This window comes from Equus quagga, chromosome 6 (assembly GCF_021613505.1).
Source record: "Equus quagga isolate Etosha38 chromosome 6, UCLA_HA_Equagga_1.0, whole genome shotgun sequence".
NCBI lineage: Eukaryota > Metazoa > Chordata > Mammalia > Perissodactyla > Equidae > Equus > Equus quagga.
Window position 1 is genome coordinate 38,526,142 of NC_060272.1, and position 13,156 is coordinate 38,539,297.

The following is a 13,156-nucleotide window of genomic DNA, read 5'->3' on the forward strand; positions in this document are numbered from 1 at the left end:
CTTTCTTTCTTTCTTTCTTTCTTTCTTTCTTTCTTTCTTTCTTTCTTCCTTTCTGTCTCTCTCTCTTTCTTTCTTTCTGCTGCCTTTTCTTGCCTTTCCTCCTTCCTTTATTACTTCATTTTTCTCCTTTCTTCCCTGCTTCCTTCTTTCCCAATAACAGTATGGTAACAAAGAAGTTAAAAAATATAATCAATCACCTTCTTAATTTATTTCACTTTAACATAATTTCAGGCCTACTTTATTTTCTAAATCCTATATATTTTATTTGATAATTTAAATGAATTACATTTAAATATCTTCCCCAGCAAGAGTGATTTTTGTATGTAGATTGATAACTATAGAAAAGTAACTATTTTAAATAATAGAGTGCAACAGTGTTTTAAGCATACTAAATATTACTACAGGAGCAACAAATAGACACTAGTCATCATGTGTTAAAAATGCCTTAGCATTTTTAATTCATGTTCCTTTATTCTAAAAATCAATATTTCCTCTGTTTTGACTTATATAAATTACTGATGTTTAAACAGATAACTTTTAATCTGTATAATAGTAATATTAGTATTGCAGAATAAAAGGGAAATGCAGAATGGAATTTCATAATAACAAAAATAATTTTTATATTGCAGTTTTGAATAGTTATAGATACTAATTAATGCAGAAAATATAGATGTAATGGACTTGTTTTATTTATATTATTTTATATTGTTTAATGAAATTAAATATTACGTCAAGTTAGAAAACCCAAGAAACACCAATTTCTATTGAAATCATTTAATTATATGCACTTCAAATTTCAACGTTACCTCTGGTGGAAAGTTTTCTGTTTTGTTGGTGATGTGTAATTTCATACACTGTTTTCTTCCCTCAGGGAAATACATACTTGATTCGGTTCTTGGATAAAAATGATCTGTCACCATTGTTTGCTGTAAAGGGCTTTTTGCTTTAAAAAAAAAATACACTGAACACTGAAAGAAAAATCAAGGCACAGGGGATTTCAGTCCAGCTGTTGTGGCATAAATCAATATTTAAAATGCACAATAGTGATTTTTCTTCCCCTAACAGTAGGAGTTTTGTGTGCTTAATTTCTTGTTTTATTAAAATCTCCAGCTTTGTCTAAGAAGGACTTCAAATTTAGCTTTGGTTTCTGTTTAAGTTAACTGCTCAACAATGGGGTAACAGAACAGTAATATAAGTGCACTTTAATGCTTGATTCCTGTGCCCTGCTGGGGGTTGCTGAGCTGTGAATTTCATGAATGACCAACACCATATTCCTGGTTGAGTTAGGGAACCCACTGCTTCTCTGACCCCCTTTTGCCGCCAGCAAAGGTGACTGGGTTCTATTTTAATGGCTCATTAAAAAAAAAAAGATGAAAAATTTCCAAGTAGTCATAGCTCAGAAGGGATCATAGTCTTCATCTTTCGAAATATAGATATAAGGGAAAAACATCTTCCCTTCTTCAGGAGATTTTTGCAGGATAGTAGCCTTTGGATATTTCTGCTTATTGCCTAAACTCTTCCATGTATTTTTTAAATCATTATTTATGTACTAGAAGGTTATGCCTTGAAATTCTCTTTTAACATTCGATTCCAGTTCTTGGTTTACACGGAGAACAGCTTTCATTCTGAAGCTACACACCGAATGCAGTGATTTTGCAAAACTCATCTCCTGCGCTCAGATACACATCTTCAAATTTCCACCGTGTGCCTCTAGCCCCCAGAGCGAAGCAGTGCCTGAGTGCATTAATGACAGAATTACAATGTAAGTGTCAGAACGGTGGCATCACCACACTTTGACGCCACCATCTCTGTTTCTTCTGTGTCTCACTACAGAGAAACTAAGGCTAAAGGTTAAAGGATGCGGTTTATTAAATAATTCAAGTCATTAACCTGCAACCTGCAAACCGATGGCAGCCTATTAAGTTTATGCTGCCATGATTCACGTTTGGTGTTTTCTGATGCTAAAGCATAATGCCTGTTTGCTTTACTTTTATTGCTACACAGTAATGTAGTGAGGAAGGAGGATGACAAAAGGTGACAGGACCCACGCAAGGGGACAATAAGAGCAGCAGACTCACTTGCATAAAGAAGATTGAAGCCTTCGCTCCCTCCCTCCATCTCTCCATACAGGCCCCAGTGCACATCTGCGTCACTTACGGGGGAGGAGGAGGCGCTGAGGCGGAGAGAAAATTGTACCGTGAGGACCTTGACAGCTTCACGGGCGGGCTTTTCCTTTTGCCTCCCTCTATTTACTGGAATATTTATTTTTCTCTTTTACAAACTACTATATAAAGCCACCCCTTCTCGCTTTGCAGAAAGCATTTGACTTTCTCAGAGATACCCGGCAAGCTCTCAGGGTATCCTTGGAGAGACCGGGGACAGTGGCGCAGGTGCACGGAGAAGGCTGGGGGGTGCGCTTCTTGGCGACTTGGGGCTCTTTCTCTCTCTCTCTGCGCTCTCCAGGCGCTGAACTCCGAGCTGCAAGGACAGGAGAGCCGACACCTTCCCGACTGAGGCTGTGCCACGGGTGCATCCCAGGGAGGTGTATCCAGCTTCCGCCGCCTCCCGAGCTTCGGAGAGCGCAGACCTCTCTCCCTCGCGCATCTCTAGCACCAGGGTCGTCCTTCCCGCCAGAACCACGGGGCCCCCGCGCGGGGATCGAGGATTCTCAACCCTCAGTATCCCGCTCTGCTCCGGGCCTGTGGGCTCCCCAACGCAGGTCCTGAGGACCTGGCCGCGGCTGAGCCGCACGGCTCTGCCGTCCGCGCTCCGGTCGTCGCCTGGCAGGGCGCGCAGCCTGCCTAGCCCCGTCTGCTCCCGGGCTGCAGGGCGCGCAGCCCGCCTCCTCCTCCAACCCCGGACTCCGCTGGCCTCCCCTACCAGCTGGTCCGTCTACTCCTGCGCCAACTGAGGTGCCTTTTCCTTCCTTGCGTCAAGCATGTCAGGTTCTGGGCGAAAAGACTTCGATGTGAAGCACATCCTCCGACTCCGCTGGAAACTCTTCAGCCACCCATCGCCGTCCCCTGGCAGCCCAGCGGGGGGCGGCTGCCTGCAACAGGACGGCAGCGGCAGCTTTGAGCATTGGGGACCTAGCCAGAGTCGCCTGCTCAAAAGCCAAGAGAAGGGCAGCATGAGCGCTTTCTGGAAGAAGCCTTCCTCTTCGTCCTCTTCTTCGTCTTCCTCCCCGTCCTGTTCCTCCTCTTCCTTCAATCCACTGAATGGCACCCTGCTGCCAGTGTCCACGAGGTTGCAGCAAGGGGCGCCAGGGCAGCGCACTCAACAGCCGGCCAGGACCCTCTTCTACGTGGAGTCCCTAGAGGAGGAGGAGGTGCCAGGCATGGACTTTCCTGGAACACATGAAAAAGGACTGGTCCTGCAAGAGCTCAAAGTGGAGCCGGCCAACTCGAGCCAGGCAACAGGTGAAGGATTTGGACACAGGTACAGTAAGTCTTCATGGGGTATCCAAGCATCTCTCAATTTCCACTCATCTCCCCTCACCCTCGTGTGCTCTGGGCGTTAGTTAAGTCTAAAACGTTTCAGGTTGAAAACTTTGGTTAAGAGATGCCAGCCTGGTTTTTATTACTCAAGTTGTAATCTCATTAAAAGTTCGCTCATTAATTTCTGTTGGTTCATACATATTGCTTTTCTTTTTTGCAAGTTTCAGAGTTTAATAACAAATTGAACATTTATGGATTTTGGTGTATCTCTAGGTGGAGGGGTTCTCGTAGTTCTGAGGTTATAGTAATCTTCTGTTATCTTCTGTCCTTAAATTACTTCAGTCTTCCAGTTACCTGGTGTGAAACTTGCTTAAAACATCATTCAAATGCATCTCATAAACTAGCCTAGACACTGACTTAGCATGTTATCTAGGATCCCTGTGGCTTGAATCTATATTCCAGGAGTAATGAGGAAGACAAAAGGAGGCCACTGGACAGGAAGATGATCTTTCTCTTTTTTTCCATGAGATACAGTGTTATTATTTTCTATCCCAACTTCCCTTTTTATCCTACCATGTATTCACTTTTGCCTTGTTCAAAGTCTTAGATTTAAACTGTTGCTGAGCCTCTGTGCATTCAGCTGTCCTGGTTTGTTGGCTCAGTTTGGGATTGTGGATCCTTAGTAAGCAGGTCAACACTTATTTCTTGTTTATTTCTAAGATTACACTTCTCTTAGTAGAGTTCTCCTACTTTCAAGACTTATAGAAAACCTTCAGAAATGTAAAACTCCATCTTTTACATTTTTTAGAGAATTGCCTTATTATTCTGCACTAGATCCTTACTAGTTTTGGCATAAAGTGAGGCTATGAAAAGATTTGCATTTAAATTCATATGATATCAGAATACATTACTGAAGAAGAAATATAAGAGAAACATAGGAAAATGAATATGTTCATAAAATTTAATTATATCTCAGTAACAAATTAGAAACAGGAGCAACTTTTTAAACTTTTGGTTGATTGAATCAGCTTCTTAAAGAGTTGAATGAATAACAAAAAGTATACATAAAACAAAATAATATGTATAGGTACTCTTTAATTATGTTGACAAATGTGGTGTTAGAGATATAAAAAAATTATCCTTAAAAATTTTCAATTATATGGACTATATGGATTTAAATTTGAATTTTAAGAGCTTTGAACGTAATCTAATATGTTAAGACACTTAATAAACTGTAAGATTGCTATTTTAAAGAGGGAAAAGTTTAATTTGCAGTTTTCAAGTATATCAAAGTTTTTCCCTTTTATGGGAAACCTAAATATAGGTTTATCTATTACTTGATTAAGTAAGGTATTTTACCAAAATGGTTATAACTTTGGGTACCATGAATACAATGAAATTATTTGATTTATGTATTCACTAATTACCTATAGTTTTAGACCTATTTTTTAATATATAAATTATGTTGGGCTTTATCTCCCTTAGTGGAATAAATATGAAAGATTTTTTCTTTTTAGAAAATCATTCATAATCATTTAGCAATTTGTCATATATTTACAAGAAAACAAATTAGATTAATTATTTACTACTTTACTGAAACTGATGTTTTTATGACTCAGTTCAGGAAAAGAATAGATTTTTTTTTCAGTTTTGTAAAGTCTTTGAATTAACTTAAAATATCTCAACTGCTGGGAATATTACTGTTTGATCATTAAAGAAACAGTTTGCTTTATAACAACTACATTTTTAAGTAAATGAGGCATGCTTGGCCTGAGTAATTTCTGTGGACTTTAATGTAAGTTGGAGAATTTTAAACTACTAATGGAATATTAACTTAAAAATTATAATAAAAAATAAAACGAATAACTGATAGCTCAGTCAGGGATCAAACACCCATCAGATTTAACTTCTAGTCCCTCGCTTTTAAAAGTACATCAGTGTTTTTATTCACAAAGAGTTGTAAATGAAAAGCATTCTGAAAATAAGCCAAGCACCAGCCCAAATCATCTTTATTATTGGGTTTCTTATGAGATCTTGCATATATAAAATATTGAAACTTGGGTCTAATTTTATTTAAAAATTCTTATTCAGGTAAATTTGAATTTCTCCCTGGACAAATCAATTCGTACTGATAGTATTCTCATGGATTGTATGTGTTCCTAAAGCTTCACAGAGCATTGGCTCTAGGCTCTTGATTGATTGAAACCAGGCTACTAGACTTAGTAATTAGTCATTATCAATATATATTATTTTAATATGCAGTATGAATAGAGTTCATTTCTCAGAAGAGATAGCATTTCCAGAGTTAAATGCTGAATGGAAAATATGAGCAAAATAATCAGTTATGTGGATTTACTTTTGTTTCTATCATAACACATACAGGCAATCTACATAGTGTTTATAATAATCTGTGAGTACATAAACTATATAAACCCCCATTATAATTGTTGATTATTTGGGTCATCCTTCTATCACCATACTGTGATGCCACATTTGATATTTAGCATTTTATCAATTCTTATTTCTATGCCAAATTAGTCTTCACTTATAAAACAAAAGTTGACCCCTTTTCTGTGTCTTTCTTCATTTTCTAATTTTTTTCTTTATTCATTTAGTCTCACACTGGTTAGGAACATAGTTTTAGACAAATATAAGTAGCTCAGTTGGTTTAACTTGTTCGACCAGCAACTGGAGCATGCTCAGAGGAAAGCTCAGAATTCTGGAAAGGTCAAGTTATCATGGACTTGAAACATAAAGGTAGGAGGAAGACAAGGGTAAACTGATTTATTTTAGGTAAAGGCCAAAATCTAGCCTTAATCTTTCCCGAGCTACTGGTTGTACATAACCAAGCCTCAGAACTCTACCTTAACCATTACACCATTAAGAATTCTAACTTTTACAGTAATAGGCTCTTGACCCATGTTATTCGTCATTTATTTTCTCAACTTTACTGTCTGAACTTACTTTTTGAAAAGTGTATGCTTTTCTAGCTACCAGATCATTATATATTTTTGGTGTGGATATTTTTCCCCAAAATGTAGTATACTAAGAAAGCAAAGAGAAATATTTATATTCTTGAAGTTTGTAGTGATGTGAGTGGGCGAAGAGATGTCGTGCTTAACTGCTTTTTTAGTTTTCTAAATTCTCACAGGGAACAGTCATCTGATTCCATGGTTTCAGTTACCATCCATAAACTGTATTTCTAGATTTGCATCTCAAAATCTAGACCTCCCCCTGACCTTTAGTCTCACACATCTACCTCTCTACTTGACCTCTCTGGTGGATATCACAGAGACAATATAAGTAGAACGTATACAAAATTGAGCTCATAATCTCCCTTTTCTCTTGCTCGATTTCTTTCTTCTCTATTTCAAAGAGTATCTCTCCGTGCATTAGGTTGTGCAAGCCAGAATTGAGGATCATATTTGTTAACATCCTCTCTCCCATCATTTTCAATATTCCACAAAGCCCTGTCACTTTTACTTTGAACATTTCCCCTGTATCTGTCCCATATCTCTCCATCTCCATTGTCTGCACTAAATCTAAGATACTGTCCTCTTTCAACTCAACTTCTGCAACTCTCATCTGTATCCTCTTCCCTCATTAAATTTGCCACTTATAATTCATTCTCCACACTGGAGTCAATGAAAATTATGAAATAAAAATCGGCACTATTTTGACACATCCCTCCTTCTCTTTTTCCCCCCCAATGCATTTCCACCACTCTCTGACCACAGTCTATACTGTAAACGATTAGGTCCTGAATGATCTGTCCCTTTGTCTGCTGGCTAGGCCCTTCACTCACCAACCTGCCCCTCATCCTCTGTCTTCCGGACCCTATGTCCTTCTCTATAATTCTTCACTGCCTTTGGGCCTCATAAACTTGTTTCCTCTCCTTGTATAGTGGCTCTCCTTCCGTCAGCCCACTCTTTCCTGAGTTCATTTCTATTCATAATTGAAAGGTTCTGAATAAAAGCTCTGTAGCTTTTTTAGAGAGGCATTCATTGATCCTCCAGGCAAATTTATTTTTTACGTTTTATTTATTTTATTCCCTTGTTTTACGTTCTTAGAATGACTGCTTTCTACTTTTTCTTCAATTTCTTATTGTAGCTTGCAACCATATATTAATATCTCTGTTAATTTATTGTTTATCTCTCACAGCAATTGCCCAGTGAACAGGGGCTTTCTGCTTTGCTCATCATTTTAGCCCTATCATAGAGCGTGTAGTTACTCAATAAATACTGTTGAATGAATAAATATTTGTCATAATCATAGTGAGTGACATTGATTAAGAACTTGCTATTTGCCAGATAACATGCTGAACGTTTATATTGTGTAACTTAATATTCAGAACAGCCCTATGATTCTGGTACAATTATCCATCCCTTCAGTACAATGATTACATAGATGAGAAGACTAAGATATACACAGGTAATTAATTTGCCCAGAATCATAGATTTATAAGTAGTACAGCTGAACTTTTAATCCTTGCTATCTGACTCCAGACACTATAATCCAGGCCACCTTGCCAACTCTTCCTTCTCTCTGCTTGAACAAACAAACAGAACGGAAGGAAAGAAGCTCCAGCTAAGGTTATACTGAAGTAGTCCTCTTATTCCTTTGGTAGAAATTATGCTTGTATTTGAATTTTTTAATAGACTTCCTAAAATGATAGAGATGGACAATGCCTGATCAGTCTCAGTCAAAGAGGACTTCTTGGCCCAAGTTAGAAAACACTCAATTATTTCCTGAAATATGGTCCATTCAGGGCATTTTGCTTTATAATTAGACAAAAGTATGAGGAAATAACCTAGGCAGGGAAAATAATTTAATTTTGGAGTCCAAAAGAGAGCTTTATTATAGAAAATCTGCTTCTGAAGGTCAGAACAATTGATACAGGGAAGTGTCATAGAAAGAAAGCATACACCATTGGAACCTCATGAAGGCTGATGGGACCTGAACCAGATATTTGTTTAGAATGAAAAAGAAGTAGCCTTGCTTCAATCATAAGGAAGAAAACAACTTTAAAGACAATAAGTACTCTTTCTTCAGAAAAGTAGTTCTCAAACTATCCTTCTAGGGAACGCTAAAATGAAATAATGTTCATATTTTCCCCGCAACCCCAACTTTGCAGTAAAAAAGAATACGGAATGATTTTACTCAATTTTATGTCTTCTTTGCTAGTTTATCCTGGGCTTGGGTGTTATACAGTCTACTAGTCTTTCAAGTAGAACTAGCAAAAGACAATACCTTGTTTGGAAAAAGCTTCTTTTATTTATTTTAGGATGGATTTATCAATTTTATGTGGTGTTCTGCAGAGAAGCCCACAATTTTCAGGTGCCTTCTCCTCTGAGCAAGTTTGCTTCAGGCAAACTAAGAAGATCATAAAGGAAAAAGAAATGAGACCACTGGGCTTGATTTGCAGGCACCCATAACTCCAGAGTTATCTGAGAGAAAGATGTGAATATAAGTGCAAAATGAAATAAATACAATTTTAATTGTAACAAAGCAAAAAGCCCATGCTAACTGGAGGACCATATTCTGGTTTACATTGATAACTGTCTAATGAGTACTTTGTAAACTATTATATTAACCTCTTTAAGGTTCTGTTTTAAATAATTTAAAAATAATAAAGAAATCTTTCCTATCCAATGGAAATCAACATTTGGTTAATATAGAATTTAATATTGATCAGATATTTGTTCTTCTTGGCTTGTTCTTTCCAAACCGCAGAAGATAATTTGTGTATCTGAGGATGATATGCTTCTAAGAACTACATGTTAAGTCAAATTTAATTGGTTTTGACCAAGAGCTCTTATAGAATTTACAGGAAACTGAGATCCGCAGCATATTTTAGAGTTCAATAAAGTTTGTGAATATGTAAATGTACATTTTAAATGAGGTCTGGAAGTAATGAGAATTTATTGATTTTATTTTACCATCCAAAATAGCCGTAGGTATTTTTGTGGTAGTTATAAAAACAAATGCTCTGGAATTTACATACTAGTTTAAGACAGATAATAACTAACTTATCTTTCTGCACTTAATGTAATTCAAAACTTTGAAGAAGACGTCTGATGTCAATGTATAATCTCAGCAGAACTAAAGACAATTTTGAGGATTTTGTAAGTCAACTTTAAGCAAAAAACCTGTTGCTCTATATAGGTTTGATGCTAATTACCTTTGCTGACTTTTCTGGCCAGGATTTGAAAGCAAAACGATCTAAGTGCTAATGGAAGTTTAATAGAGGTTAGCTTGACCAGAGAGAATGTGTGCTATGATTTTAGGATCCTGAGAAAAATCTGTTTTGAATGGCAAGCCTAAGAAGCAGGTCATTTTGACTGGACGTCACGTCACAGAAATGGTGGTTTTTGAAAGTGATCCAAGAGTCTTCAATAAAAGTGAAGAGTGGAATCAATCAATGTCAATTCTAAGTTCAGTCTTTTCCTTTCTTTATGTAGCCTTAGTCCAATTCTGATAACTGATTCTCATAGGAAATTTTTCAGTTCAATTTATTACCATATTTGTTTGTGACACTGTCCTGGTAAGTCATCCTGGCACTGTTTTTCCTGGGGATATTGACAGGCGTTTGCTCATGTAAGTCAGCATTTTCATCTTGACTAAAATATGTTGCAGGAACTTAAGTTGTGGGATCAGAATATTGGGAGAGTTTATACTACAAAGGGAGGGAAGAATTCAGCCATTTTATAATTTTTCAAGAGGTGAATGCCAGCATGTCTTTGTATCAACAATAAGACATCTGTTTTTTGTTTTGTTTTGTTTGTTTCCTTGGTAGATTTTAATTATATTCAAAGGTCCAAGAGGTCTCTTCAGGTTAGTATTCACAAATATCAGAGCTTCAGAGAAAATGGAAAAATAGTTCTTATGTGAGGGAAAGTCTTCTTTGAATTTATATTTTCGAATTTATAGATATAAAAACATCCTGACTTTCTAATGCTTAGAGACTTAACTTTGAACTCTACTATCTTGAAAATAAACTTGGAGTCATTTTAACCATTTGCAATACAATTTAAATATGATTCCTGCTTTTGTAAGTTATCCTACATTTGATATACCTGTATGTAATTTCAATAGAGAAGTTTACACAAATTAGTACCTGGATGTTTAGCATTTGGTGATCCACTGATGATTTTTAAAAATTTACTTGTGGAATTTTTTTTCTCAAAAGGCATGGCATTTTTGTATTATAAATATTTTATGATTCTGGTTTACAGTGGTTTTGGTTAGACCAGTAAATTGTTATCAGCAATGTGAATATGCCAATATCATCTGCCTAGAAATTAGAAATGTTTAAAAAGCAGTTAAGATGATAAAATCCTGGGCCAAATTATATTCTAATCACTTTATTAAAGTCAGGATTAAAGAAGAAGTGGAAGTCCCACTTCTGGCTGAGATAGAGTGACAGGAATTGGACTTACCTGCTCACCTGAAACAACAACAAAGAATGAAAAAATGAAGGAAAGAAAAGAAACAGAAAGAAATAAAGACAAGAGAAAGAAAGAGAGAGAGAAAGAAGGAAAGGAAGAAGGAAAGGAAGGAAGAAGGAAAGGAAAAAGGAAAGAAAGAAGGAAAGAAACAATATATGAAACATTTTTCAAGACACTGGACGTCATCCCTTGAGTCTTCAGAAGAGAAAGGACTTTGATGAAGATGAAAGGCTCCTAGGTGCACAAATGCAGTGCTAGACATTTCCAGACACTACCTCCAGGTGATACAGATGTGAGGAAGATGAATAACCTATCAACGAGAGGCGGACCAGGGAAGCAAAGTGATGGGTGAAGCACGTCTGAAAGGGATAATGCAAGTTTCAGACTGAGAATCTCAGGAAATCAGCTCAGGCAAAAGTACATAGCTTTCTGTATATGAGACTATGAAAGAAGAGAATGGGTAGTGAGGCTTGCATTTCATAAGATGGTGAAAGATGGTAATGGTTAGGAGCTTAACTGGACGCAGTCATCCCTCAGTATCTGTTGACGATTGGTTCCAGGATCCCCCCTGAAAACCAAAATCTGCAGATGTTCAAGTCTCTTATATAAAATGGTGTAGTATTTCCATATAACCCCAGATACTTCCTTCTGTATACTGTAAATCATCTGTAGACTACTTATAATACTTAATACAATGTAAATGCTAAGCAAATAGTTGTTATATTGTGTTGTTTAGGGAAACATAAGAAAAAAAAGTCTGTGCATGTTCAGCCAGATGCAACCATTGTAGGCCTTTCGATCTATGGTTGGTTGAATCTCCGGATGTGGAACCCACAGATACAGAGAATCAACTGTAGTTCCACAGGGACCTATGCTGAAAAGTTGGTAGATTTGGATCTATTATTAGGATGCTTTCAGAAAGGTTGATTATGACCAGTTTATATCTCACCAAGCATTTGAGAGATGTTTTCATAAGTAAGAGGCTATGTTCATTATGAACGGGCTCAGGACTGCCTATGTCATCTGTAGGGCCCAATGCAAAATTAAAATTATTAATTATTAAACAATTATTAATTATTAATTGTTTTAAATTACTAAGGACTTAAAACAAACACAGTGGAACATGAGCCCTCCTGAACACAGGGTGCTGTGTGACTGCACAGGTATACATAGATGAAGCTGGCCTTGAGGAGAATTGTGACTAAAGCACATAAAAAGTTGACATAATCTGTAGAGGGACCTCTTTTACATGACAATAGAAGTAAGATGCATCTTGGAAAGCCAAGAAATGGAAAATCACTTCCGGCTTTAATAACTACATCTGCAATGAGTTTCACCAGATAAAAATTATACATGGTTATAGCCCTGGTGGTCTCATGGTCGAGGTTTGGCTCAGCCTGGCTCGTTTCCTGGTCAGGGAACCACATGATCTGTCTGCCACTTTTCATACTGTGGGGACGGTGTTGCTATGATGCTGAAAGCTATGTGACCGGTATTTCACAGCAGGGTCACCCATGGTGGACAGGTTTCAGCCACTCATTTCCAAAAACCTTGGCCATGAAAACCACTATGAATAGCAGTGGAACGTTGTCTGATACAGCGCTGGAAGGTGAAAGTATGATGCAGAAAGACCAGGCAGGGCTCTGCTCTGCTGTACCCAGGGCCGCTAGGACTCGGAATGGACTTGACAGCCCTAACAACAACAAAAAATGTATATATAGGGCACAAAATACTTCCTAGAAGGTGCTTCTTTAATTTATTTATTTGAGGTGGTAAATAACTTCTCAAAAGAGTACAATGCTTCTGAACATATTGGAACCAAGAAGGTAATATCAAAAGCTTGGGCCTCGGGGAACTTAAAAGTAAGTACGTGTTGTCAGCTTTACTTCAAAATAGTTTTTTAATATTCACATACACGTCTATAATTTTCTGAGTTCAATATATGAATAAAAATAATTCCTACATTAATTCTTCAGAAAAAAGTGAATATATAAATAGCTTTATATTTCACTTAGCTTTATCCAATTTTCTACTAGGTTGCAGAACTACATTGGTTCAGGAGCCAGCCAATGAGAGGTATGCCTGAGTAAGCTGATGAAATGCCATCATTGATATCAATGTTCAATTGAGGGAAATGCAGCAAAATCTTGAACATCCCAAAAGAGGAATCTGAAATACTTAAAACATCATCTCAGCAATACTTCTAGTTGATAATTCTTGGATCTAAGGTTATGAAGTGATTCCAGATTAACACAATATTTCACTAGTATC

At 37.1% G+C, this 13,156-nt stretch overlaps 1 protein-coding gene across 1 annotated transcript in view; it reads left to right on the top strand.

Moving 5' to 3' along the window:
* The first annotated feature begins 2,938 nt into the window (after positions 1-2,938).
* The window catches only part of KLHL1 (kelch like family member 1), a 333,377-nt gene continuing 323,159 nt past the window's right edge, over positions 2,939-13,156 (top strand). Inside the window, exon 1 of the mRNA XM_046665048.1 lies at positions 2,939-3,438. Coding sequence (XP_046521004.1) covers positions 2,939-3,438 — 500 coding nt within the window. The remainder of the gene's footprint in view (positions 3,439-13,156) is intronic.